The sequence below is a fragment of the Procambarus clarkii genome, chromosome 28, assembly GCF_040958095.1.
Source record: "Procambarus clarkii isolate CNS0578487 chromosome 28, FALCON_Pclarkii_2.0, whole genome shotgun sequence".
Lineage (NCBI taxonomy): Eukaryota > Metazoa > Arthropoda > Malacostraca > Decapoda > Cambaridae > Procambarus > Procambarus clarkii.
The window spans coordinates 3,980,824-4,006,889 of record NC_091177.1 but is presented as its reverse complement, the minus strand read 5'-3'; the positions used below and the strand labels follow the sequence as shown (position 1 = coordinate 4,006,889).

The window sequence follows — 26,066 nt, the reverse complement described above, 5'->3', positions numbered from 1 at the left end:
CATGCCACAGAGGTTAGCACAGTATCTGGAATTGAAATGCCATCAGACAACTATCATCTTGGGCAGTAATACAGTGGTTAGCATGTAGAACTGGGATGCTTACCCTCCCTAAAAAATAAAATTCCAGTGTTGAATGTAATGAAATGCCTCTTTCTGGTGTGATACTCAAGTGGCTTCCCGTATCTCATCATGGACAAGGATTACTTGTCACAACATACAAGATCCTGTTGGAATAAACAAAGTGGACAAAGGAAGCCTATGTATATTAAAAAGAGGTAGAACAAGGGGACATCAGTAGAAGTTGAACACATGATTGAGTTGATGAAATGTGAGAACCCTGTTCCTGTTCCTGTTCCCTGTACAAGAGTGAGTAAGTGGGGGGATTCACTCTTAGAGGTTATTGAAACCAATTCCAGGCACAACTTGAAGCACCATGAGTGGCTCAGAGGTAACAATGGATAGCAACAACTGAGCATAACAAATGATGAACCCCCGGTTGAACAAACCAAGCCTTGACAACCAAAGGACCCCCGCCCCCCCAGAAGCTAGATATCTCATTCTTAGCCATAAAAGGAGATGACTGCACATGAAGTAAACACCCACCCAGGCTGAAGAAACAAAAACCCTGCTTCTGAAGTAGCTCTCTGACTTACAACCGAGGGCAAGGGTCAACAAAAACAAAGACTTATAAAAATTGATCATGACACTATGGGACAACACAGAATGAAGAGGAGGAAAGACAAAACCAAAACTGTATGCAGTGACCAAGAGGGCTCAGGAGGAAAATGATCAGGCAGGTTAATAAATGCCATACACAACTTGCAAACCAGTGCCGGTGAAGTGTCCACTACTACCAACAACAGCGGCTCCACCAAAGCTGAATGATATTAGGCAACAGTATTCAGCATGAAAAGCTGATTAATGAATAATCAAGACAAAAAAGTTAAATACACCAGACCCCGCAGAAGAACCAATGTACAGTACACGTACTACCCAGTTTGGAGCCCCGCAAGCGGTAATCCCCAGGGGCAGACTCCTGAACCTTCTCAAATAAGATAACCCAGATTGAAGGCAGAGGCAGCATCAGCAGCAACTAGAAAAAGAGAATTCTAACCACATGCAGCAATGGTAAAATGAGAATTGCAGCATACACTACAGGAAGGCCAAAATACACGTATGAGAAACCTAAAAATGAATCAAACAATCCCTTACAATGAAATAAAGTCCAAAAAAGGTCAACACTTAGCAAAGGACCGAGTCTAAAAAGTGATATAATTCCAAGAGCAGGAGGGATGTGAATGAGGAAGTCAGCTGGTCGGTACTCTCATGATGGCCAGGGCTGCCATTTGGTGGCAAGCAAGTGTTGCTAACTAGTGGTTCCTTGCCACTAATGAGCACGTGCATGGTCGTGTTAGAGTTACCATGTTTATCTACGCAGTTTCTAGTTTTGTTGCACCCTACATTTCTGGCGTTTTTATCTTCGGTGGCGGAATCATGCCCCCCAGACTCCCCTGCCTCTGTTGAGGAGCAAGATTCTCCTACAGTTCTGGCTTCAGTTAGGACCTTGTAATACCTTGCCAGGTGGGCAACTTTGGTATCCTAAGCTTCGAGCTTGCCAGGTGGCAATTCAGGATGCCACCAAGGAAACCAACCAGAAAATTAGATCTGGGGGCATCCCAGATATTCATGGTACAGTCCAGTAGTCAGCATGTGGGACTGGGATGCCCCAACACAAGTTCAAATCTGAATATTACATTATACTGTATTTCAGTTTTATTATATTATAAAGTCTGATTCAGACTTATATTTCTAAGAAACTAACAAAAACATACTAGTTTATTGGTATAATTCATAAGGTAACTAACCTATAGCAGATGTGTTCCAGGTGATAGTCAGCCTGAGCTATACGGGTTCCACTGAAGGTGTTGGTCTCAATAATATCTGCACCAGCCTCCAGGTATGCCTGAAATTTATAAATAAAATAACATGCTTTGAGATTGTAAAACCTACACTGTTAGCTCATGAAAAGCTTTCTATCTAAACATGTTGTTCTGCTATACCCAGAGGAATATCTATCCTTAGTGTATAAAATGATTGCAATTATTGTCAGACAAGACGAGATACAGCACCGGCATTGCAGTGACATACAGGGTAAATTGGAATCACTACTGTGTCCACCAAACCCCAAAAAACTGAATCCCACAAGTCTTTTCACAAACTTGAGGTGTGATATATTCCCAATTCACAACTGTTACTGAGAACTTTAGTCACCTTACCAGTCAGTCACTCACACAATCCATAATTCAATGCTCCAATACTACTAATCTCCCCCCCCCCAACCACATCATATATATATATCCTCTTTCAAGCAAAGAGATCCCCCCCCACAAATATATGAAATTGAGCAAGAGAGGGAATAGGGGCGATAAAATTACATGCTTAAAAAATCAGCGTTGAATAATGTTATGAATGTAATGAAACGCCTCTTTCTGGTAGAGTCCTGTTGACTCCCAGAAACTCTCTCAGTGAGGGTGCTCCCTGCTACAGGGTCACATCAGTCACAAGAGTCCTGACTGATGTTGATGTTGGGAAGTTTGTGGCTCTGTCTGTAGTTTTTCCAATATATCATTGGCTGATATTTAGGCTCAGATTTTGGAGGACTAACAAGATCCTGACTGCTTGTTACCTGGGTCATTGTCCCTGGTCCGTGTCACACTTGGGTTACCCTGAATTAATTTTCCAGCCTAGGTTTTCAACTCTACGAGCGTAGTTCATTGCTCTCTTCCTCCCTGGTAAATCCTATGTTTTCCTTCTGTTCTGTTGTTAGATAGCTTCAGGGAGCCACTGCAGTCCAAGAAAACCAACGTTAAATGTAACGAAGCACCTCTTTCTGGTAGGTACTCTGTGGCATCCTGCTTCCAGGCAAATTGGTTTGAAGTATTTTAGCTGTGGGCAGAAGGTCTGATGATGCAGAAGCTGGGAGCTCCTGGTGGTGCTGCTGCCTTGCTCACCACCTGAAACTAGGAGGTGTAATCTAACTACTGAGTGAATCATGAGCAGAGTTGTTGGCTACTCAGTTCTTTTCTCTGTGAACCTTGCAGTTGTCTGTATTGTTTCACCTTTCTGGATGTTTCCTTTGGCAAGGGTGACCAAAGCACTCCCCCGCTCTCTTTGCTTCTTGGGGAAAAGTGGGATGTAGGCTTTAGTTTTGGTCCCTAACAGGCCACACAAGACGTCTAATACTGATGTGATTCATATGAGAGTAGCTATCGCAGCGACCTAGCTTCAGGAAGCCACCAAGAAAGTAGAAAGCCACTTTCTACCAGAAAGAAGCATTTCATTCCATTAAGGATTTAGAGGTTCGCTAAAAACTCAATTTTACTAAGTACACTAATTTCTTTGATTCATCATTGATTGTTCCATCTTTCTTATGCAAAAGCCCAGTACTAGGTGTGGTCTTTGCTATGGACTTTGCATAGCAGAAGAAATATTTTGGACTTCTTTCAGTTTCACTGATGGCCTTTTGCTCTGTTTGACTCCTAGATTTTATACAATTCTTTCAGTTTTGGCTCACTATCTTCTACTTTTTTGCATAGTCTTCTTTGTCGTTCTCGAGTGTGTGGCATTTGATTAGCTTTGTATTTTTTTTTTTTGCCTATAGAGTATTAGTCTCATTCCAATTTGCATCTTTTTGCAGCTAGTAGGGAATCAATAGTAGGAATTATGACAAACTATAATACTAAACAACACCACCATACAGTACAGGGCTGTAAATTGTTGTATGAGGAAAGCCTCACAAACATTTTTACTTTACATATGCCAAGAATAATACAGTATCAACATGAGAAGGACAACATCCCAACACATACTTACTTTATGTATGCCAAGGATAATTTGTGGTTTTGTAAGAGAAAGTAAATCATTGTTGCCCATAAGGTTACTTTCATGTTCTTTAAATTCTTCTCCTCGATAGTCAATCTCCGACAGCTTGTGGCGCTGGATCATTGTTCCCATGGCTCCATCTATAACCAGGATGCGGTCCTGCAGAGCCTGGTGAATCTCCCTTGCACGAGCTGTGAATGGTGAATGTTACTAATATTACTGATAAAATAACTAATGTATGAAATACAATACAGTACATTAACACACAATACAGTATTTGGAATCAGGTGTTAGCATTTGGACAGGTACAATCATATGTTACCCGTGTCTCATGACTAGAATGCTTTCCCACTCTAATACCTACTACTGTGTAAAAAACTACATTACATAATACTTACCAGCCACTTTCCTTCTCAGATTTGGTTCTACTGAACATACAAGGGTTTCTGAAAGCTTTCACTGAAGCCGGACCAGGATTTTCACCACGATCCCCTTCCCCCCATGCACTCCGACTCTCATCCAGGACTGTTCTACCTCTGACGCTCCTCTTTCAATACACAATTCCAGAGCATGTCATAGAATACATAGAGATATACTTGCTTGATGGGGTTCTGGGTGGTCTTCTACTCCCCAAATATCTCAAGACAAAGTAGAAAAATTACTCAAGGGGCAAGGAAGAAATAAATCAATAGGACCTGATGGAGTTTCACCTTAGGTGCTGCAAGAATGTGCAACTGAGCTGAGCATTCCATCCCAATTAATATTCCAGACATCCTTGTACACAGGAATCTTAGCAGATATATGGAGAAAGACAAACATAGTACAGTACCAATATATAAAAATAGTAGTCGAGAGGAATCTCTAAATTATAGACCTGTATCATTAACAAGCGTGTTAGACAAAACACTAGAAACAAGAGTTAAAGCTAAATGGGTTGAACACCTAGAGAGTAATGACAATAGCGAGCAAACAGTATGGTTTTCAAGCAGGAAGATCCTGTGTAACAAATCTACTTAGTTTTTATTATAGAACCACAGAGATAATACAGGAAAGAGGTGGTTGCATAGACTATGTCTATCTGGACCTAAAAAATAAAAGGCTTTTGACAGTCCCACACAAGAGGCTGTTCTGGAAACTGGAACATACTGGAGGGGTAACAGAGACTTCTAACATAAATAAAAAAAATTCTAACTGACAGATAAGGGCAGTAATCAGAGACAATGTATCTGACTGGAGTGTTACTAGCAGAGTATCACAGGGTTCAGTTCTTGCACCAGTAATGTTCATCGTCTACATAAACGATCTATCAGAAGGTATACAGAATTATATGAACATGTTTGCAGATAATGCTAAGATACCGTACTGGGGAAGATAGGAAATGCAGACAATTGAAATGCCTTTTTGAATTTTCCCTTCAAATTAATCTAGATAAAATAAGTGCTTGGAGCAACGTGGCAAATGGAATTTAATGGGAATAAATGCCATGTTATGAAATGTGGAATTAGAGAAAATAAACTACACACAACTTACAAAAAATGTGGAAAGGAATTACAGAACTCTAATAAAGAACAAGACCTAGGGGTAGTTTTGGATAGTAAGCTGTTGCCAGAGGAACACAAAGAACATTGTGAGAGAACCTTATGCGTCACTTTCCGACTTCAGACTTTCTCGATTGTGAGTCAATAATGAATCTGACTCAAGAATATGTTATGTTAAATAGGATGGGTTGTTAGGTTGCGATTGATAAGTTGGGTTTTATACATATACCCCAGTATTACCATGTATTAAGTTTACTTTTTACATATCCCTGATGCTATAAATAACTTAAAAAGTACACACAGAGATCACACTAACGTGATGCATCAAATGAACAAATCCACGAATCCTCGTCACGGCCCTTGAGGATTTGTTCATTAAAAAGTACAGTATAATGAGTATGAAGATGCGAAGGCATATCTTTACCTGACATAGCTGCCGGCCGTTTGTGTGACATCATCTTAAAAGACGAGCTTGACGGGTTGTTTATACACACGTGTGCAGCTCACAGCTTGGCCCATCTGACGTCCCAGTGTCTCTCACCTGGCTCTCAGATCCTCTCACCTGGCTCTTAGGACCTCTCACCCGGCACCCTCTAGTCTACTTCACAGAAAGGAAGGTAAACACACAGCCCCGGCTTTATATAACATACCGGCACAGTCCGTCTCTCTGACCATGACTTCGACTCCAAACTTCCTACACCGACGGACTCAAACTTGCAAAGATTTGGTTTAATATATCATGGACACGACCTTCATTTAACTCACATATTTGACAACTTTACACTCACCCCATCTTGAGAACGGGATGCTGCATCTGTGATGACTTAAGTGGCACGTGGACACCAGCTGATGCTGTGGCACCTAAACAAACCCCCGCGGCCAGGCGCACGACCACACCAGCTCTCCTCTCAGAATGTTTGGTAATATGTTTATTGTTTGTGATGTGTGTATATGTATGTATTAACACGATGAGAATAGCTTGAGCTACCTTATCCCTTTGTGTGTATTTTACCTCAATAAACTTATTTCAATTTCAATTTTCAACCACCAGCTGACGCAACACCTCCAATAACTCCATCGTTGTCGCCCTTAAATCAACAACAACAACATCGTTGTCGCCCCTCAACCAACGACAGCTATAATAATTAATAATAATAATAATAATAATAATAATAATAATAATAATAATAATAATAATAATAATATAATTATTAATTATTTTAATAATAATAAGTAAGTAATTATCAAAGGCAGGCACCAAACCGGGAAAGCTATGTAGCACCACCAAATAAATGTCCGGAGTAATCAGAGGGCGCTAAATATTACTAAGGATGCCAATACGAGAACAGAAACCCATAAGGCGAACGATTTCAAAAGTATCCGATTCACCAAGAATTCTATCGAGAGACAATTGACCACAAGGGACGGTCGGAAAGCAAGATACACGCATGTCCTGGAAGTCAGGACATTCAACAAGAATGTGTACACCATAAGAGGAAAAATGCAATATGGACAATAAGGAGCAGGGCGGTGCTCCATTAAGTGACCGTGAGTTAAACGTGTATAGCCAATACGTAACCTAGCCAGAGCCGTTTCCCACCGCCGGTTATGGAAGTAGGAGGAAGGCCTAGCATGAACAAAGCATACAAACAACATATGAAGCACAACCATGCACGAATCGAAGCCCAAATGACACTCCCAGAGCCCGCCCAGTTATTTAACCAGAGCCCGACCAGTTGTGTAACCGGAGCCTGACAACTTGTGTAACCAGACCCCGACCATTTATATAGCCGCAATCCTAGCATGAACGAACTGAACAAACAACCTCTGAAGCACAACCATGCATGAACCAAAGCCCGACCATGCACAACCCGAAGCCCAAGTGACACCCCTGGAGCCCGACCAGTTATATGTACCTAGAGCCCGACCAGTTGTGTAACTGGACTCCCACCAGCTGTGTAACCGCAAGCCTAGCATGAGCGAAGCAAACAAACAATTCAATACACACAAACATCTGAAGCACAACCATGCACGAACCGAAGCCCGACCATGCACAACCCGAAGCCCAAGTGACACTCCTGGAGCCCAACCAGGTATTTAACTGGAGCCCGACCAATTGTGTAACCGGAGCCCGACCAGTTGTGTAATGTGTCCGGACGACGGACAACGTGGGAAGGAAGAGCTGTATGCACCTACTGTCAGGAGAGGTCCTCTGCTTCAGTTCAAAACCCTTGGAATAATTAAGCATACTGTACCGGCCATTGATTTTAAGGAAAAGAAGTTAGTGATTCAATTGTACGCCCTGGTGCGCCCCTATTTGGATGACTGTATCCAAGCACAGAGACAGGGCAAATCTCATTGAAACTTTTAACATTCTGAACAATTTGGAGGATGTTTATTAATTTCTTCAAAAGAACAGATGTAACACGAACAAGGAGTAACGGTTTCAAGTTCAACAAGATACTATGTAGAACTGAAAACAGTTTTTTTATCCACACTGTTATAAACCCGTGGAACCGCCTACCCGCAGAAGCCGCAAATGACAAAAAACTGTAAAACTTTAAATCCAGCTGAAAAAGATCACCAAAGCAAATGGGAGGGGACCTTTGACAAGCCGCCGGCTTCTTGTCCTCGTCGAGGCCACTAGTGTTAGTGGCCTTCAGGTAAATTCGGATAAATACCCACACACAAAAAAAGAAATGATGGCATATGAAATTATACATATATATAATTGTTATCCCAAAAATGTTTCATTTTCTTTGATTCCGAATTTTCTATAATAATAATAAACGTTAGAGCATCATACGACGATAACACTGTCAAAATTCGGTTCAAAAATCACGCTCAGGAGTCAAATTTCCGACATTTCAGATATTTTGAAAACTGCAGGGGGGTTTGGGCAAAATATGACTCATCGCCGTTTTCAGTAATTGGCATATTTTCGGTGTAAAAAGTCGTAATTTGAAAATGAAAATAGGTGCAGAGAGTCAGCATTCGGCTCAAAAATCACGCTCAGGAGTCAAATTTTGGACATTTCAGATATTTTGAAAACTGCAGGGGGGTTTGGGCAAAATATGACCCATCGCTGTTTTCAGTAATTGGCATATTTTCGGTATAAAAAGTCGTAATATGAAAATGAAAATAGGTGCAGAGAGTCAGAATTCGGCTCAAAAATCACACTCAGGAGTCAAATTTTCGACATTTCAGATATTTTGAAAACTGCAGGGGGGTTTGGGCAAAATATGACCCATCGCTGTTTTCAGTAATTGGCATATTTTCGGTATAAAAAGTCGTAATTTGAAAATGAAAATAGGTGCAGAGAGTCAGAATTCGGCTCAAAAATCACGCTCAGGAGTCAAATTTTCGACATTTCTGATATTTTGAAAACTGCAGGGGGGTTTGGGCAAAATATGACCCATCGCTGTTTTCAGTAATTGGCATATTTTCGGTATAAAAAGTCGTAATTTGAAAATGAAAATAGTTGCAGAGAGTCAGAATTCGGCTCAAAAATCACGCTCACGGGTCAAATTTCCGACACTTCAGATATACTGATTGACTTCAATCCCATACTGATTGACCTAGCTGAGTTTGTGTAGAAAATATACAGCTTGCCAATCAGTAATGCCCTGGTTGAACGGATATTTTCGAGAGTAACGTCTGTGAAAACTAAACTGAGAAATCTTGAATGGGAATGGGACTTGAGCTTTTGACATCAGTCTTGAGAATCAAAACATATCTTGAGGAAAATGTAACTTGTTACTCGTCATTTGAACCACTCATGTCAATGCTTAAATATGAATCTGCAATATACAAGAACGAGGTTGTGGATACAGATCAAGATCTTGGTAATCTTCAACTGTAAATTGTAGATCATTGTAAATTGTAGATCAACTGTAAATCATTTAGCGTTTATTTCGTGTGAAATTCTCGCTGACATTGATTTTACAGGAAAGAGATGGTTGGGTAACTGCAATTTATCTGTACTTAAAATACTTTTGACAGTCCCAGATAAGAGGTTGTTCTGGAAACTGAAATATACCGGAGGGGTGACTTGGAGATATGTTACAAGTGGTGTACCACAGGGTTCAGTTCTTGCACCAGAAATGTTCATTATCCATATGAATGATCTACCAGAAAGAACACAGGATTATATGAACATGTTTGCTGATGATGCTTAGCTACTAGGGAAAATAAGAAACTTATACAATTGCCATCCCCTTCATGATGACCTGGACAAGATAATATAATATATATATATATATATATATATATATATATATATATATATATATATATATATATATATATATATATATATATATATATATATATATATAATGATATGTTCTATATCATCAGAAAATTGGAAACAAAATATAGTTACAAATATTTGTCATTAAAGTATTTATTTTGGAAACAGAGGTGTATTTTAGTTACCCTAATATAGAGCACAAATATCATAGACTCATCATGTGAATGGTAGTTTATTGTGCACCCCATACTCATCCTGTAAGTCATAGTACATTTGAAACCCTTTCTCATCGTGTAACTCTTTGTGTTCTCCATGCTCATCCTCTGTGCGATAGATTCTTGTGATGCAACCCATACTCATCCTGTGAGTGGTAGTTCATTGTGTACCCTATATTCATCCTGTACTCATACTCATCCTCATTATTTTTGCACCCCATACTCATCGTCAAGAAGTGTATTTTATCGGCATGGTACCTTACCTTGAGGTTACCTTGAGGTGCTTCCGGGGCTTAGCGTCCCCGCGGCCCGGTCGTCGACCAGGCCTCCTGGTTGCTGGACTGATCAACCAGGCTGTTGGACACGGCTGCTCGCAGCCTGACGTATGAGTCACAGCCTGGTTGATCAGGTATCCTTTGGAGGTGCTTATCCAGTTCTCTCTTGAACACTGTGAGGGGTCGGCCAGTTATGCCCCTTATGTGTAGCGGAAGCGTGTTGAACAGTCTCGGGCCTCTGATGTTGATAGAGTTCTCTCTCAGAGTACCTGTTGCACCTCCGCTTTTCAACGGGGGTATTCTGCACATCCTGCCATGTCTTCTGGTGTCATGTGATGTTATTTCTGTGTGCAGGTTTGGGACCAGCCCCTCTAATATTTTCCACGTGTAAATTATTATATATCTCTCCCGCCTGCGCTCAAGGGAGTACAGATTTAGGCTCTTTAGTCGGTCCCAATAGTTTAGGTGTTTTACTGAGTGAATTCTAGCAGTAAAGGATCTCTGCACGCTCTCCAGGTCAGCAATTTATCCAGCTTTGAAAGGTGCTGTCATTGTGCAGCAGTACTCCACTCTAGAGAGCACAAGCGTTTTGAAAAGTGTCATCATCGGTATAGCATCTCTAGTGTGAAAAGTTCTTGTTATCCAACCTGTCATTTTTCTTGCAGTTGTGACGGCTACTTTATTAATTGTGTTCTTTAAAGGTAAGGTCTTCCGACATGAGTACACCCAGATCCTTTACATTGCCTTTTCGTTCTGTGTCATGATTTGCCTGAGTTTTGTACGTGGTTTCCGTTTTTATATTTTCATTTTTTCCATAGCGCATGAGTAATATAAATTAATAATAAAGGCTTTACTCCACCCAAGTAAAACAGAAACAAGCAACACTTAGTGGGCCAGCCGAGTTTACGGACCCATAATCAAAATAAGAGCCATCACTAATTATCATGACAAATGGCTGGGAGTCAAAATCCACCACTCACTGAAAGTTGCACAACAGATAGGAGCACCAATAAAAAACTAACTAACCAGACCTTTGGAATAATCAAGAGTACCTTTGACTTTAAGGAAAGGAAGGTAGTGATTCAATTATATAAATCTGCCCCCCATTTGGATTACTGTATCCAAGCATGGAGACCCCATCTTCAGAAGGACATAGCTGCTCTGGAGAAAGTGCAGCACTGGGCAACAAAAAGATTTTTTTTTGTGTCAGAGTAGTTAACAGGTGGAATGCATTAGGCAGTGATTTGATGGTGGCTGACTTCATACACAGTTTCAAATGTAGATACTGTATAATAGAGCCCAACAGGCTCAGGAATCTGTTTACCAGTTGATTGACAGTTGAGAGGCGGGACCAAAGCCCCAGAGCTCAATACCCCACAAGCACAAATAGGTGAATACAACTACATGAGTACACACACACACACATTTTTTTTTTTTTTTTTTTTACACGGGTAGGTGTAAACCTGCTAGTTATTAATTAAGGTAAGACACATAAAATATATTTTATAATGAGGGTTAGGCTGCTGTTTTATCAGTAAAGTAAAGTTAAGTAAGTTTTATTATTAGCATTAATATACAAATAAAAAGATGAGGCGTCCAGTGTACAGCGATATTTTTCCAAGAGCACTTGACCAATAATAAAAGGATGTATTTAACCTCGGAGTACCCGTAGCTTGTCTTCAATGTAGGTGTCTCCGCCCATATGGAACCGAACTGTTTTGGGTGGAGTGGTTTCTAACCCAATACTTTTTAGAAACAAACTAGAAACCCATGTGTTCTTTGCTCCGGTATCAACCAATATCGTATTCGTTAATGGTTTTTGTGCCTTGTCTGGCAACTACATTCTTATGTGCGCCATTTGTGTGGAGGCCAATCCAAACCCTCTACATTTTATTGGTCTTAGCTTCTTGAAGTAGATGGATGACTTATTATGGTGAAATTACTGCACTACGTGGTACTCTGTCATTAATGGGAAACTAAAAATCAAAGTTGGAATTGGGTCGGGGTCGTAGTAGTGGTCCATTTCCGGAGGAAGAATGTCTACTCTTGCGTTCAATTCCTTATTGTTTTGTAGTTGTAGTTTAACGTTGTTGATTCTCTGTTGAATAAAATCTTTCGATTCTGCAAAAAGATTTAACTTAACGGGGTAGGTCTCAGATACTATATTTTCTAATCCTAGTTCTTTCGCTAATCGGTGTTCTATAGCGTTGAATGTCGCCCCGCTGTCGACAAACATAGTGGAGCATTTTCCATTGATTCTCACTTGGAGGTGATTATGATCCTCTAGAGCAACCTCCTCCATACCCTCTAGTGACGGGGGATTAGAGATTATAGGGGGATGAAGGAAGTATATTGTTAAAACTTCACCGTTATCGCTGATCTCATAGCTGGTGGCTCTGTTTTCGTGTCTGGGCCTTTTCTGGTGACTATTATTAACTTGGGGCTCATCCAGGAGCCTCTTGGATCCGCCTATGACTGTTATAATCTCAGTAGCCATGACTGAGGGGAGTGGAGGAGGGCGGGAGTTGAAGCACGACCCTTGGTCCATCTCGTCTTATATTGGGTCTCGCTCAGTGATCAACAAAACATATCCTAGATGCATCATAATATAGTCATGTGCACTTTTAGATTTAACTTTAAATGGCGTTTTTGTATTTGTAAACAAATATTTTTATGTAAGTACACCAGTAAAGTATATTTTGTATTACAATAACAAATACAATAGTTGAGAAGAGCAGGAAAATATTAATATTGTGCGCCGTGTTCAGAGAGTAGAGCAAGTACGAAAAGGTGCAGACCCGCTGGACGGGGAATATCTACCTTATTGATTTATTTATATACAAGAAGGTACATTGGGTTTGAGAAACTACATAGCATAGTATTTACAATCTTGTAAAGCCACTAGTACGCGCAGCGTTTCGGGCAGGTCCTTAATCTAACAGATAATTTTAATTTAATTAATTAATTAATTAATTAATAGCCTTTCACGCGCCAGTGTCGTACCTCAACGACGCGTATTTTTACCTGAAAGTACCAAGTTCAAGTTCAAGTTCAAGTATGTTTATTGAGATAAGCAATAAATACATCTCAAAGGGATAGAGTAGCTTAGGCTATTTCTACCCCCCTCTACTTCAAGTCCCTCAAGTCCTGAAAGTACCGGTGCGTCGTAAATTTACGCGCGATTAAAAAATATTTGTATAAAATCCAATTCTTATTCGATCGACTTGGGGATAGTATGAAAATGTTTGCTATTAAATTTCTGTTTTCTCTAATATGTACATGGCATATTTGGGAGAACGGCATAGTATTGAAACTTAGTGGAAAGACTATTGTATTGTTGACACGGGGTGGGTAATCGCGCACTTCACACACTCTTGGTGTGGGCCGCGATGATGATTCTACATTTATATGCATATGTCCGTATAGGGAATTTAATTGCGATCACAGTGATACCAAATTTAACGCTGTAGGACAAGTGTGTAGTTGACAACCCTGAAAAGAATAGAAACATTTCGTCGCTGTTTGGAGCTCACGGCTAGTGATCGATGTAGTTCTTTAGCTTTTTGTGTGATTTAATTCATGCTTTGGTGACATATACATATTCTTATATGTTCCTATAGATCATTCTATTGCGAACACATTGGTACAAAAATGAAATCTGTACATCGAAAATTAAGGTCAGGACAGCGAAAATAGTATGCACTCTGTCTCTGTAAAGTCTGCAACGTAATTTATTGTCTTTGTATTTGTGTTTTGACAGTTCCATGAGTTTATTACCCTTATGATTCTTACCAACAATGTAGGACATAACAGGAGATGCTTTTTCACCCATAGGATTATAAACCCATGGAACTGCCTGCCCATCAAAGCCAAAATACTGCTGAATTTTAAACTCCAACTCAATAAAAACATCACGTATGACTTTTGACAATCTACTGACTTCCTCTCCTTGTCGAGGCCACTAGTGACGTAGTAGCTCTCGAGTACATTTCCAGTAAATTAATGAAAAGTCCTCCTTGCTGCCAGCACAGCTCTTAGTAAAAGATTAGTTAGTTTAGGATAGGATAATGACTGTCAAATTGATAAGGGTGTGAAATGACCAGAAACATTCAATAAATAAATAAATGTTTATTTAGGTAAGGTACACACATACAAGAGATTTTACAAAGAATGATGGATTTATAGATAGGGCTAGTACATACAATCCCTAAAGCCACTATTACGCAAAGCGTTTCGGGCATGAAAAACTTAAATGACTAAAGCTTAATACTAATTGAGCATAAAGAGTAAAATGAAAACATGGAATGAAAACATAGCTGAAAAAGCAGCACAAATACAATTCTGTCGACAAACAGCGCTCTTTAAAAAAAAAAAAACAGACATTGGTTGACAATAGAAGGGTAAGGTAGGTTACAGGGAATTTATTAGGTATAGCTTCGTTTTTATCTTAAACTGGTTGAGAGAGGTACAGTCTTTAACATGGTTGGGAAGGTCATTCTACATTCTGGGTCCCTTGATTTGTAGAGCATTTCTAGTTTGATTAAGTCGTACTCTAGGAATATCAAGACGGTATTTATTTCTGGTGTGGTGCTCATGGGTTCTGTTACAACCTTCTATGAAGCTTTTGAGGTCAGGATTGGCATTACAGTTCAGCATTTTATATATGTATAATACACATGAGAGAATGTGCAGTGACTTAATGTCTAACATATTCAGAGGTTTGAGTAGGGGTACCGAGTGATGTCTGGGGCCAGAGTTGGATATTGTTCTAATAGCGGCTTTGTGTTGAGTAATTAGAGGACGTAAATGATTTTGGGTAGTAGAGCCCCAAGCACAAATACCATAGTTGAGATATGGATAGATGAGGGAGTAATAGAGAGTCACCAGGGCAGGGCGTGGTACATAATATCTGATCTTAGAAAGAATGCCAACAGTTTTTGAAACTTTTTTTTTATATATTTAGAATGTGTCCCTGGAAATTCAGCTTGGTTAACTAATCAATTCTATTAAGCATTCGAAGATGAACATGCAATGGACTTGTTATCATAGTAATGTTGTTATATAATTTATTGTGTCGGGGGAGAGGCAGCCAGTTCATACATATATTATATGTTAGGTTTATATCCAAAGGATACCTGATCAACCAGGCTGTGACTCATACGTCAGGCTGCGAGCAGCCGCGTCCAACAGCCTGGTTGATCAGTCCGGCAACCAGGAGGCCTGGTCGACGACCGGGCCGCGGGGATGCTAAGCCCCGGTAGCACCTCAAGGTAACCTCAAGGTAGGTATATCAAGGTCTTCCCCCCCCCATGTCCCAGGGTTGAATTTACTGACCAGGATGTAACCCCACAACTAGCTGACTATCTCATGGCTACTACCTATTTACTGCTAGGTGGATAGGAGCATAAGGTGAAAAGAAACGTGCCCAACTATTTCTGTCCTGCCTGGGATTCGAACCCGGAATTCTTGATTGAGAGTCGAGAGCGAACCTGAATGCACTACCGGGACTTGTGTTAGTAGTACAGTACTGTGTCTTGTTACAGATATGGGTATCTCTCGTAGGCTCCAAGTTGCCAAGCTCATGCATTGAATGCAAAGTAGAGAAATAGTGTTTTGCCGGAAAATCCAAAAATTTATACTGTAGTTTTCTTTGCGACCAACATTGTTATATAAATCCATTGTTAAAGTAATCCCATCTCGCCATCATCTGTTATCTTAAGGTAATCTCAATCCTCTCTACCATTTGTGATAATAATTTGATAATTCATTTTGTCGTGGGGACAGGCAGCCTGTGTACATCTCCCAATCAGTTTAACAGAGACTGAGAAATATTTACTTACTATAATGTAACTAATTTCACTCACATTTCCACACCAAACAACAAAAACAAAAATCATCCCAGAACCAAGTCAACTCTCACACAGTACCAGGAACGGTTGAGGGCCACAGGGCTAACAACACCGCAACCCAGAATTACAGGATAGATCTCAATGAAATCTTTAAAAACCGAACAAATTAGAGGATATTGATCCACACAATTTCTTCAAAAGTCAGGTATAACAGGAATGAGGAGCAACGGTTTCACACTCAACAAATCACAATGTAGGACTGAGAACAGGAGATTCTTTTTCACCCACGGGGTTATAAACCCATGGAACTGCCTACCCGCTGAAGCTTTAAATGCCAAAAAACTTGTATTTTACAATCCTGGTAGAAAAAATCATCAGAGCAAATGGGGGGGACCTTTGACAAGCTGTTAGCTTTCTGCCCTTTTCAAGGCTACTAATGTTATTGGGTAAAATTCAGGTAAATAAATACGTACAGTATACATTTTCTAAATATAGACATTTAGAAAATGCCCAAGCACTTTAATGTCATTTAACACATTTTATTGGCTTTATATATTACTTTTAGGCTTGTTGAGCAGTAGCAAACAATATGTCCAAGGATGCTGAGTTGGTGGATGTAGCAGCTACTGTTTATGGTAAGAAACATAGTTTGTGAATGATTTATTTAATCTCTTTTGCACTGGTGAATGATTGGAAATTAGAATTCTGTCATTGTGAAGAGGACTTGGATAGGCATATAAAGTACTGTATCTTCCATGTATACAATATGTTATATTTCTATCATCTCCTTTCTAGAGAGTATATTTTGAGTTCTCTGAGAGTTCCCATATTTTAGTTGCTTTATTGTGTTTATGCATGCTCTTTAACTCTCATTGGAGTTTGGTGGATGGTCTGGATGGTGTGTTGCTAAATCAGGTGGGTGACCTTCCATCTCAATATCAGCCATATTCCTTCTCTGCTTCCATACTGGTGCATTTCTGGGTCACAGTGAGCAGCCTGGATCTACACCCTTTAATCTTTATTCAGGTTTCATCATCTGTTGTTCCCCAAGCTTTGGCTCGGGTAGACTTGCTTTGATTGCTGTTGTGGGACCAAAACCATGTATCTGAGATATACCTGAGCCACACACTTTGGAATATACCAAGGTAGCTTGTCCCGAAAAGTAACTTAACCCTTAGACAGCAGCTGTGGAGAAATGGTCATACCTGCCTATGCACAAAATATTAAAAAAATGGAACAAATCATTTTTCATTATAGAATTATTAATTTGTATAAGAAAAATGCAAAAATAAGGGAATATTTATAGTTTCACTGGGTGGAGGCGCTCTGCAAGGCAGCGTCTGGGATTTGTCGATGCCTGGTTTCTATGCTTTCTCTATGCTTTCTATGCTTTGCTTTTATGCTTTTAAAGCTTCTATGCTTTCTGGTTTCTATGCTTTCTTTTTCTATGCTTCGATGCCTTGCCTTCTATGCTGACACTTTCTGTTTTATCCTCTGATGTTTCACTGATTGTTTTATCACTTTTTTCTTTATTTACATCCACAGAGAACTTTTATATCCTAATTATCATCATACATGTAAAACCCAGACAATAATTGTTTAAATTGTCATATGACGATGATCGCATTCCCCTAGTAACATTCATGATGATAACTGCAATTGTACAATGTAATGGTACTAGGAATAATGGTCCATAATATACCTTTTATATCTATATTTACATCATAAATATAAAATCCAGATAATAATTTGTTAAATCTTCATATGATGATACAGTAACTGCATTACCCTGTGACTCAACATTGACTGTAACTGCTGTCGAAGGGTTGGGTTAAGTAGCTGAATACAGTACTGATAACCTTTCCCTACATAATTTGTTTGTTTAAAAGGTATGCTTTATACTGAACTAATAGATTGTGTAACATTATTACCAGTTTGAACAGTTGACGTGAACATTATGACACTCGTAAGTGTAATAAAATATATTGTGCATAATTTTTAGTTAAGTCTGTTTAAATAACAGACTCTATGGAAGATAAAATAAGAGGGAGTATAATGAGTTGAAGAGTGATGGAAAAAGTGAATAGTAATGTATAATGAAAGGATGGAATGTTAGCATGGAAGTTAAGAAAGGCCTGAGAGAGAAGTATACTACTCCAGCCTTAACATGTGGAAGTTAAACTTGAGTATTGTTTGACTGTTTTGATGCCTTGTTTTCTGTGAACTTTGCAGTTGTTTGTGTTGCTTTGTTTACTTCTACATGATGATTCTTTGTCAACTGTCTTTTAACAGATGCATTACGAACAGTTCGAGATCCAGAAAAAGATGCTACACTAGAAGATTTGGATGTCATAAAAGAAGAAGGAATTAAGGTAAACTATTAAAAGGAGACAGTATAAGGAAGATTATATCAGAAGAATGCAAGAAATTGTTGAAGTTATAAGGTTGTAAAATTATGACGGATTTGATAAAATAAGAGCATAGCTTTAATTTTGTCTAGCTTCACTGGTAAGTTTTCACTCACAACACATCAATATTAAACATGTGTGTATTTAAATGTCTTGACTGTTTAACCTTTGGACAGCGGCTATGGCCATAAACACAGTATGGTCATAAAAATAACCAAAAAATTTAACAAAAACAATGTGCAAAAAAATAAAAAAAAAATCCCCCCCCCCAATCTTCATTATAGAATGCAGAATATAAGAAAAACTCAAAAATAAGGGAATATTTATAGTTTCACTGGATGGAGGCGCTCTGCAAGGCTGCGTCTGGTACTTGTCAATGCCTGGCGCTCGGCTATGTTAACACGTCCCGTTTTATCCTTGGATGTTTCACTAATTGTTTTATCACTTTTTTTATTTACATTTATTTACAGAGAGCTATTATACAGTATCTATATTTGAATCATATATGTAAAACACAGACAATAATTGTTTAAATCATCATATGACAATGATTGCATTCCCATAGTAATATTCATGATGATGATTACATTCATACCATGAAATGGTAGCAGGATTTTTTCCTGGATCAAGGTAAACTCCATTACATACACATAGACCTATTATATCCATATTTGCATCATACGTATAAAACCCAGACAGTAATTGTTTAAATCTTCATATGATGATACCCACATTACCCTGTAAATCGACAATTAATGATGTCTGCAGCCTGAGGGTTAAATAATTGAATCGTCTGCCTTACCATGTTTTACCAAATCTTTCTTAACATTTTTACAATTTTGTGCACTACAACTTCCTTACATTTAGACACATGCTATACTTCTCCTCAATTCACTTCACCTCCAGTCAATTCACCCACCTCCTGCTTACCTTAATTAAGCACAGTATTACATAATGACCTGACCCCCACAAACATTCCTCTCACAACACTCGCAACTTATACATCTTGTACGAATACATATTTACCAGTCATTAAAATTTTCCTCAATTTCTTCCCTTCCTTTAACCTCCATGTATACCTGCCTATAAACCTATGCTTAAAAAAGTATTTGAGAGAAATAAACACCTCTTAACACATATCCACCAAGAAATCCTTATTACCATTTACACCTGGCACACCCTACTCCCAACACCCGTGCCTGTGTATTCATTACCCTCCCTAGCATATATATCCTCGGCACAAGAACTACTACTATACCATCTTGTTGCTTCTCCACAAAATCATTCGGCTAATTCCAGAACTACTCCATATTATTCTTCTTGTAACATTTGATTTGTGGTGGTAAATTGTATGTACTTATGGGAAGTGTTTGATAATAATGGGAGTATGGAAGATAAAATAAGAGGGAGTATAATGAGTTTAAGAGTGATAGGAAAAGTGAATAGTAATGTATAATGAAAGGATGGAATGTTAGTATAGAAGTTAAGAAAGGCCTGAGTGAGAAGTATACTACTCCATCCTTAACAAATGGAAGTTAAACTTGAGTATTGTTTGACTGTTTTGATGCCTTGTTTTCTGTGAACCTTGCAGTTGTTTGTATTGCTTTGTTTACTCTCTGGATGTTTTCTTGGTGAGAGTGATCATAATAATCCTCTGCTCCCTGTGCCTCTGTAAGGGGGCCAAATTCTGGCTCTGGTCCCCAGTAGGTCATACATAATTCCTATGGCTGATGTGACTCAGTGGTGAGAAGCCATCTCAATGAGAGAGCTTCAGGAAACCACCAAGAGGCTTCTCCAGAAAGAGGCGTTTCATTATATTCATTGCTTTATTATTATTATGCTCACTTCCTCATCCCACCCACCAATTCATTGTATTCTTCTACCAATTTGTACAATTGCACAAACATTTCCATGACATTCTTAAGCAAACATTCCTTGTATACATCTCAAATGTCATTGAGGTTCATTTGTTCATATCCTCTTTCTCCAAGATTACATTACATTCAACTCTTGTACTCATCTACCAATTCTCTCACTTGTTTCAGGTGACAAGGTTAAATCACGACAAGTTCTTGATTAACATCGAATTTGTTCCAACTGTTCCTCATTGTTCTCTGGCAACATTGATTGGCCTATGTATAAGGGTCAAATTAAGTAGAAGTTTAGTGTGTCCATACAAGGCTGACATCAATATTGCACCTGGCACTCACAACACAGAGGTGGAAGGTGAGTGTTGCATAGTGTTTTATTATCATTTCTTCATTTAGATGATGTAGCAAACTTTCCTGTTTAGACATAATGGTGCTACATAATCTCCTTGGCTTGGTGCTTTCTTTTGATAATTCCTTACTTAACTACCTTTTTGATATGATTGTATAAATAAAATTTTGATTTTGGTGAGTTTTATAGATTTACTACAACAATATTAGCATGTATATCTCACTTTCTTTTAAATTTTCAGTGAATAAACAAATCAACGATAAAGAGAGAGTGGCAGCAGCACTGGAGAATCCAAACCTTTCTAAAGTAGTGGAGGAGTGCCTGACAGATCGAGACTGCTAGATTCAAAATTTGTACAGGAAATGTCATTATTTAGATATTCTGCAATAGGATTTTGTACTTTAGTTGGCAGTGAAGTAATTATACGGTGTCTAAAGAACATTTACTGTTATTTTGTTCATCATAAACTCTTTGAAAATCATGCTAACTTTAACACTGTGACTGAGAATTCAATGATGTACAGTGAAGTTATTTTCTTTCCTGATTATGGAATTGTGTCAGAAACCCAATATAAAGTGCAGGACCACAGTACAAACTTTAGCTGGTCAAAGAATGATAATGCACCACAGTCACAGTCTTTTGAAGGCAAGAAACCCTCTAGAATTCCTAATAGGGAAGACACTAAACCATCTGTTTGTTTAAGGAAAGGTAATGGTAATCAAGATGTTCAGTGGGAATTAAAAAGAAATGCTTTTCTTATCCCAAAGCCTATATTTAACACTCGTAGCAGCACCAGTCAACAAAAGGAAGTTGTAAGTTTGAAAACAAAGAAACAAAATAATTTCTCAAGTGTAAGTGAATGTAATGGTGAGGATAACTTTGAGTGTGACCTTAAGAGCAACCCCTTTCTAATCCCTTGCACTCTGAACCTGACCAGCCATCACCATGACGTACCAACAAGTCATAATGGACAAATACATAACACTGAAGCTATTGAAAATAAAATCTTCCAGCCATCTGGCTATCTGAAGAGAAGCACATCACTCATCCATATAATAAACGCTTTGGAATCAGCCAAAAGATCTCTAAGTATATGCATTTATGTTTTAACATGCAAGGACCTTCTGGATGCTGTTGTAAGAGCAAAGGTTAGTTGTTGAAGTGAATTTGAGATTAAGTAGTCATAATGTGTTAGTGTGTGGCTAAGGGAAAGTTGATATGAGGTGAAAGAACAAAGAGGAGAGAGAGAGAGAGATAGACTGTGTATATGTAAATACTGAAGTGTAGTTCTAGGATGAGAGCTATGTTCATGGTGTCCCGTCTTCCCTATAATCTTTGTCATGTTGACCAGACCACACACTAGAAGGTGAAGGGAAGACGACGTTTCGGTCCGTCCCTTCCCCTTCTAGTGTGTGGTCTGGTCAACATACTTCAGCTAGGATATTGTGACTCATCGCCTGCATCTTTGTCATATGATGCTTTAAAACTATTTATGGTTTTTGGCATCCACCTCGCTTAAATTGTTCCAACCATTCTATTATTCTGTTTGTATATTTTGTCAGTACTTTTGTTTTCTTGTTTGAATCTATGGCCTCATGTTCTTGAAATTGTAGGTTTAAGAAATGCTTTCTTGTCAATGTGTCAATTCCTGTTACTATTTTGTATGTGGTGATCTTTTCACCTCTTTTTCCCTCCTGTCTTCCAGCTTTGGCATATTTAGTGCTTCTAACCTCTCCTCATAGCTCGTTTTTCAGTTGATATCTCTTGCATCTTTTTTTGTTCTTTTATTGGTATCTTTAGTGATAATTTTTAACATTTCATGACAGAGGTGGCACCACATAGTTTCCTCAGCTTGGTGCCTTCTTTTTGACAACTACTTGAGTGGTATCCTCTTTGGAATACTGCATCCTCTATTGTGTTTGTCAGCCTATCGTCTTAAGTTTTTAATGACAACTGTAATTAAACCCTTATCTCTTGACTTATGCACCGGTCTTGATGGAGTCATTCCCCGTAAGCAAATTCAGTTTTTACTTGCTGCTCAAATTCTATGATATTTATTTAGTGGCTTAATGTACATGGGTCAGTTGTTGGCCACAGTTATTTATATCATCACATTTTCAGTTGCTGTCAAATAATATTATTATTAATTTTAGGCAATTTGCCTTAGAAATGATATATAATAATAATATATGTGAGTAGAGAATCTCTTATCACACGTTTCTCATCCTCAGCAACGTGGTGTTAGAGTGAGAGTGCTTTTAGAGACAGAAATGGCAAGTTCCAGCGAGGTTGCCATCAAAGTCTTTCACAAACACAATATATTGTTTCGATGCAGCAAACCCGCTCTTCTTATGCACCACAAATTTGCTGTGATAGATGCTCCAGAACAACAATTCACCACTGCCTCTTCTGATTCATATGTAGAAAGGAAACAAAAACTTATTAAAAGTGAACAATGTGAAGTAGATCATAATTATTTGAAGGATAGAAATCATACAGGATCCATTGTACATTCTAGACTTTCAAATCTGTGGAAAAAGAATGAAACTTATAAATTCTTCTCAAAGTTGTTCAGCCAGTGTAAGACTCCTGCAGTTAAAGCACCTCAAAATTACACTTGTGATGGGGTGTTGTTGACTGGATCGTTTAACTGGACTTGGAGTGCAGTTATCAGTAACAATGAAAATGTCATTATTACCAATCATCCACAATTAGTGAACAAATTTGCTCATGAATTTGAGAACCTCTGGACAAATCTGGACAGATAACTATACAACTGTGATTTATAAAAGATTATAATTGAAAACAAACATTGACATAAGAAAATTACTTGGTATTATGGATATGTTTTTAAGATTTTCTGTACATTTATTCCCAACCGGACAATTTTTTTCTGTTGTGTAATTGGAGTCATTTGCACTATTAGTGCATTTTCCCATCATGGCTCTCTTCACATATTTGAATATTGTTGGTAAATATTATTTTAGTTTTTTGGAGTCTTCAACTAATATTAGTTGGAGTAAATAATAAAGATATTAGTTGTAATCACCAGTAGAAATGCTGTAGTTTCAAGATGAAATCACATTAGTAACTATGTATGACTCATGTCAATAAATTTTAGTTGGGTGAATTAATTTGGCAGCTTTCCTAGATAAAAATGGTGCCTTAATTCATTCTTTAGCAAATTATTTTTTCTTGTAGGTTGTGAATCACATTTTGTTTGTGTATCACCGTTCCTGGTTGGAACTTTACTCGGTTTATCATTTTCACAAAAATCCTACCACAATCTCTTAAGTCTTTGCAAAACTAACCATGGAGAAAATTTCAGACACACACACATACAGTATAACAGACTGTATGATACAAAACTCAAGATGAGGTGAGCTTCCAATTATAATTCTACTCTAGTACTGTACTTTGTCAGTAAAATAAAAGTGAGCGAGCAAGTGCTAACTGTGAGCAGTAAACCCATCATTGTGGAAACATTGATTTCATTATTTCAATACCATTGGGATTACAATCAGCAGCTTATCAGTCTTTTTGTAAGGATTAATGAAGATGAGTAATTCAAAATCTTTTAAAATAGATCATTCCAATTGTCTTTGAAGCATTTTACAGAGAGTTCATTTCAAAAAACTAAGTAATAGGTCAGTTGACTCGTGTACATATGTTTATTATTGAATAAAATGGGCCATAACTATTTCTGCTTTTTGTATAATTTAGCAACACCACTTTTCACTCGTATGTCCTTCATATTCATCAGCAAGATGACCAGGCAGAACAGCCAGAAGATGTTGAAGTAAGACAGCTGGGAAGCTCAGCCCTGAAATACATGGGCATTTGGCCCACGAATAACCAGGGGTCAGATTCACGAAAGCACTTATGCAAACATTTACGAACCTGTACATCTTTTCTCAATCTTTGGCGGCTTTGTTTCCAATTATTAAACAGTTAATGAGCTCCGAAGCACCAGGAGACTGTTTATAACTATAACAACAGTTGAATGGGAAGTTTTCATGCTTGTAAACTGTTTAATAAATGTAACTAAAGCCGTCAAAGATTGAGGAAAGATGTACACGCTCGTAAGTGCTTCCGTAAGTGCTTTCATGAATCTGGCCCCTGGTCTAAAGACAGAGAACAGTGTCCTGAAACCACACTGCCCAACACACCAGTGTAGATACACAGTTCAGCACTACAGAAGCGCCAGAGCCCGGATAATTCACTTTTCTGCCCCACAAACCTAGACTATTCAATGTAAAAGCCCACAAAAGAAGGTAAAGGGAGAAAAAAAGATGGCAATGAAACCCCTTTAGCACAGCCCAACAATCACCAGAACAGCTGATCAATAGATAGAAAACAAAAAAACATCCATAGAGGTATACCTCCACAAACAGCAATGAACCAAAAAGACACTAAAGTTTCTCAAGCTCTGTTGGGCACCAAAGCCAGGCCCATCATCAAGTATTTTGGCACAAAAATCCAGCTCCCAATAAACACTTGCATTAACCCTTGCACTGCTCACCTATTTTCGGCAAAAACGTCTTGGTGCAATTGTCAAGGACATATTTTTGTTATTTTTACAAATGTTCAGGTAAATTTAATGTCAAAATGTTTCCAAAGTCAACTATTTCCATTTCAAAACACAAATAGTAATGAAAACATTAAAAAACATTAAAACATGGCCAAATTAAAAAACAAAAAGCACAACTCTCTGAGCGCCTAAAGGCGCTTTGCGCAGTGCAGTGGTTAAGAAGCTGCCACACATGCAAGAAATGCACAGGGCCAGGCACCTGACCCTTAACAAAGAGCTAAATGCAACTGGGGAATCAGACAACTTCAAATCACCATCAGCCTTTGCCTCTGGAGAGAGAATGCCTCAGGATAGAGCAAACATACCCCTCCAGACACACAAGCCCTCAGAAAATGAGACAGCATTGACTGGGATAGACCCTCACACCCCAGGATACTGAGCTCCAAAATATGCAAATAAATTATTGTGAAATGAAGGGGTAGGGGGAAAAAGCGGTAGCAGCTTTTATCACCATCCCAGACTGGGCATCAGGAGCAACTAACAAAACCAACCACTGAACTTCCACCACATAAAACAACTGGGAACTGTTGCCTGGATCCAAAAGAGGTAATACAAACAAAACTAGGAAGCACAGGCCACTGTGCAACTGCTGCCTGGAAAACATTCCTGAAGCACTGTGCAAGTCTTCAGAGTTGGAAAACCCTTCAAGTCATCAGGTGTATTGAAACAGTGATTCCCCACCTGGCTAGTACAGTAGTATGCAGAATCACTATTACTGCACCACAGTCATAAGTGATGCAAATGTGTACACCAAAAGTAAAAAGGCATGCTACAAAATGGCTTGCAGAACTGAAAAACAAGAATTACGAAAGAGAGGCTAGAAGCGTTAAATATAC

General features: G+C 38.6%; 2 protein-coding genes across 9 annotated transcripts in view; one reads left to right on the top strand and one right to left on the bottom strand.

The window, feature by feature from the left end:
* LOC123754994 (methionine synthase) overlaps positions 1–6,516 on the bottom strand; it is a 29,834-nt gene extending 23,318 nt beyond the window's left edge. Inside the window, exons 1-3 of one of the 3 annotated variants that reach the window (XM_045737365.2) lie at positions 6,433–6,516; positions 3,874–4,073; positions 1,866–1,963 (exon numbers count right to left, since the gene is read on the bottom strand). In XM_045737365.2, coding sequence (XP_045593321.1) covers positions 1,866–1,963; positions 3,874–4,014 — 239 coding nt within the window. In that variant the 5' untranslated portion in view covers positions 4,015–4,073; positions 6,433–6,516. Of the gene's footprint in view, positions 1–1,865; positions 1,964–3,873; positions 4,074–5,844; positions 6,166–6,208; positions 6,390–6,432 lie in introns of those variants that run through there. The other 2 variants (XM_069332807.1, XM_045737363.2) reach the window with 2 other exon arrangements.
* A 7,970-nt stretch (positions 6,517–14,486) lies between these two features.
* Positions 14,487–24,339, top strand: galla-1 (cytosolic iron-sulfur assembly component galla-1). Of its 6 annotated transcripts, none has more exons than XM_045737371.2 (5): positions 14,487–14,567; positions 16,577–16,646; positions 18,304–18,383; positions 20,465–20,645; positions 20,881–21,078. In XM_045737371.2, exons 2-5 carry the CDS (start codon positions 16,601–16,603, stop codon positions 20,979–20,981), a joined length of 408 nt encoding a protein of 135 aa, XP_045593327.1. In that variant the 5' UTR covers positions 14,487–14,567; positions 16,577–16,600; the 3' UTR covers positions 20,982–21,078. The 6 variants fall into 6 exon arrangements, with proteins under 6 accessions (XP_045593327.1, XP_045593325.1, XP_045593326.1 ...); XM_045737369.2 differs by lacking the exon at positions 14,487–14,567 and adding an exon at positions 14,638–14,791; XM_045737370.2 differs by lacking the exon at positions 14,487–14,567 and adding an exon at positions 14,662–14,731.
* Positions 24,340–26,066: the final 1,727 nt, after the last annotated feature.

Bases quoted from the DNA above. Each gene is read 5' to 3' on its own strand.
- galla-1 (XM_045737367.2), top strand. From the start codon at position 21,002: ATGTCATTATTTAGATATTCTGCAATAGGATTTTGTACTTTAGTTGGC. The intron at 21,788-22,870 runs GTTAGTTGTTGA...TCTCATCCTCAG, and splicing joins ATGCTGTTGTAAGAGCAAAG to CAACGTGGTGTTAGAGTGAG.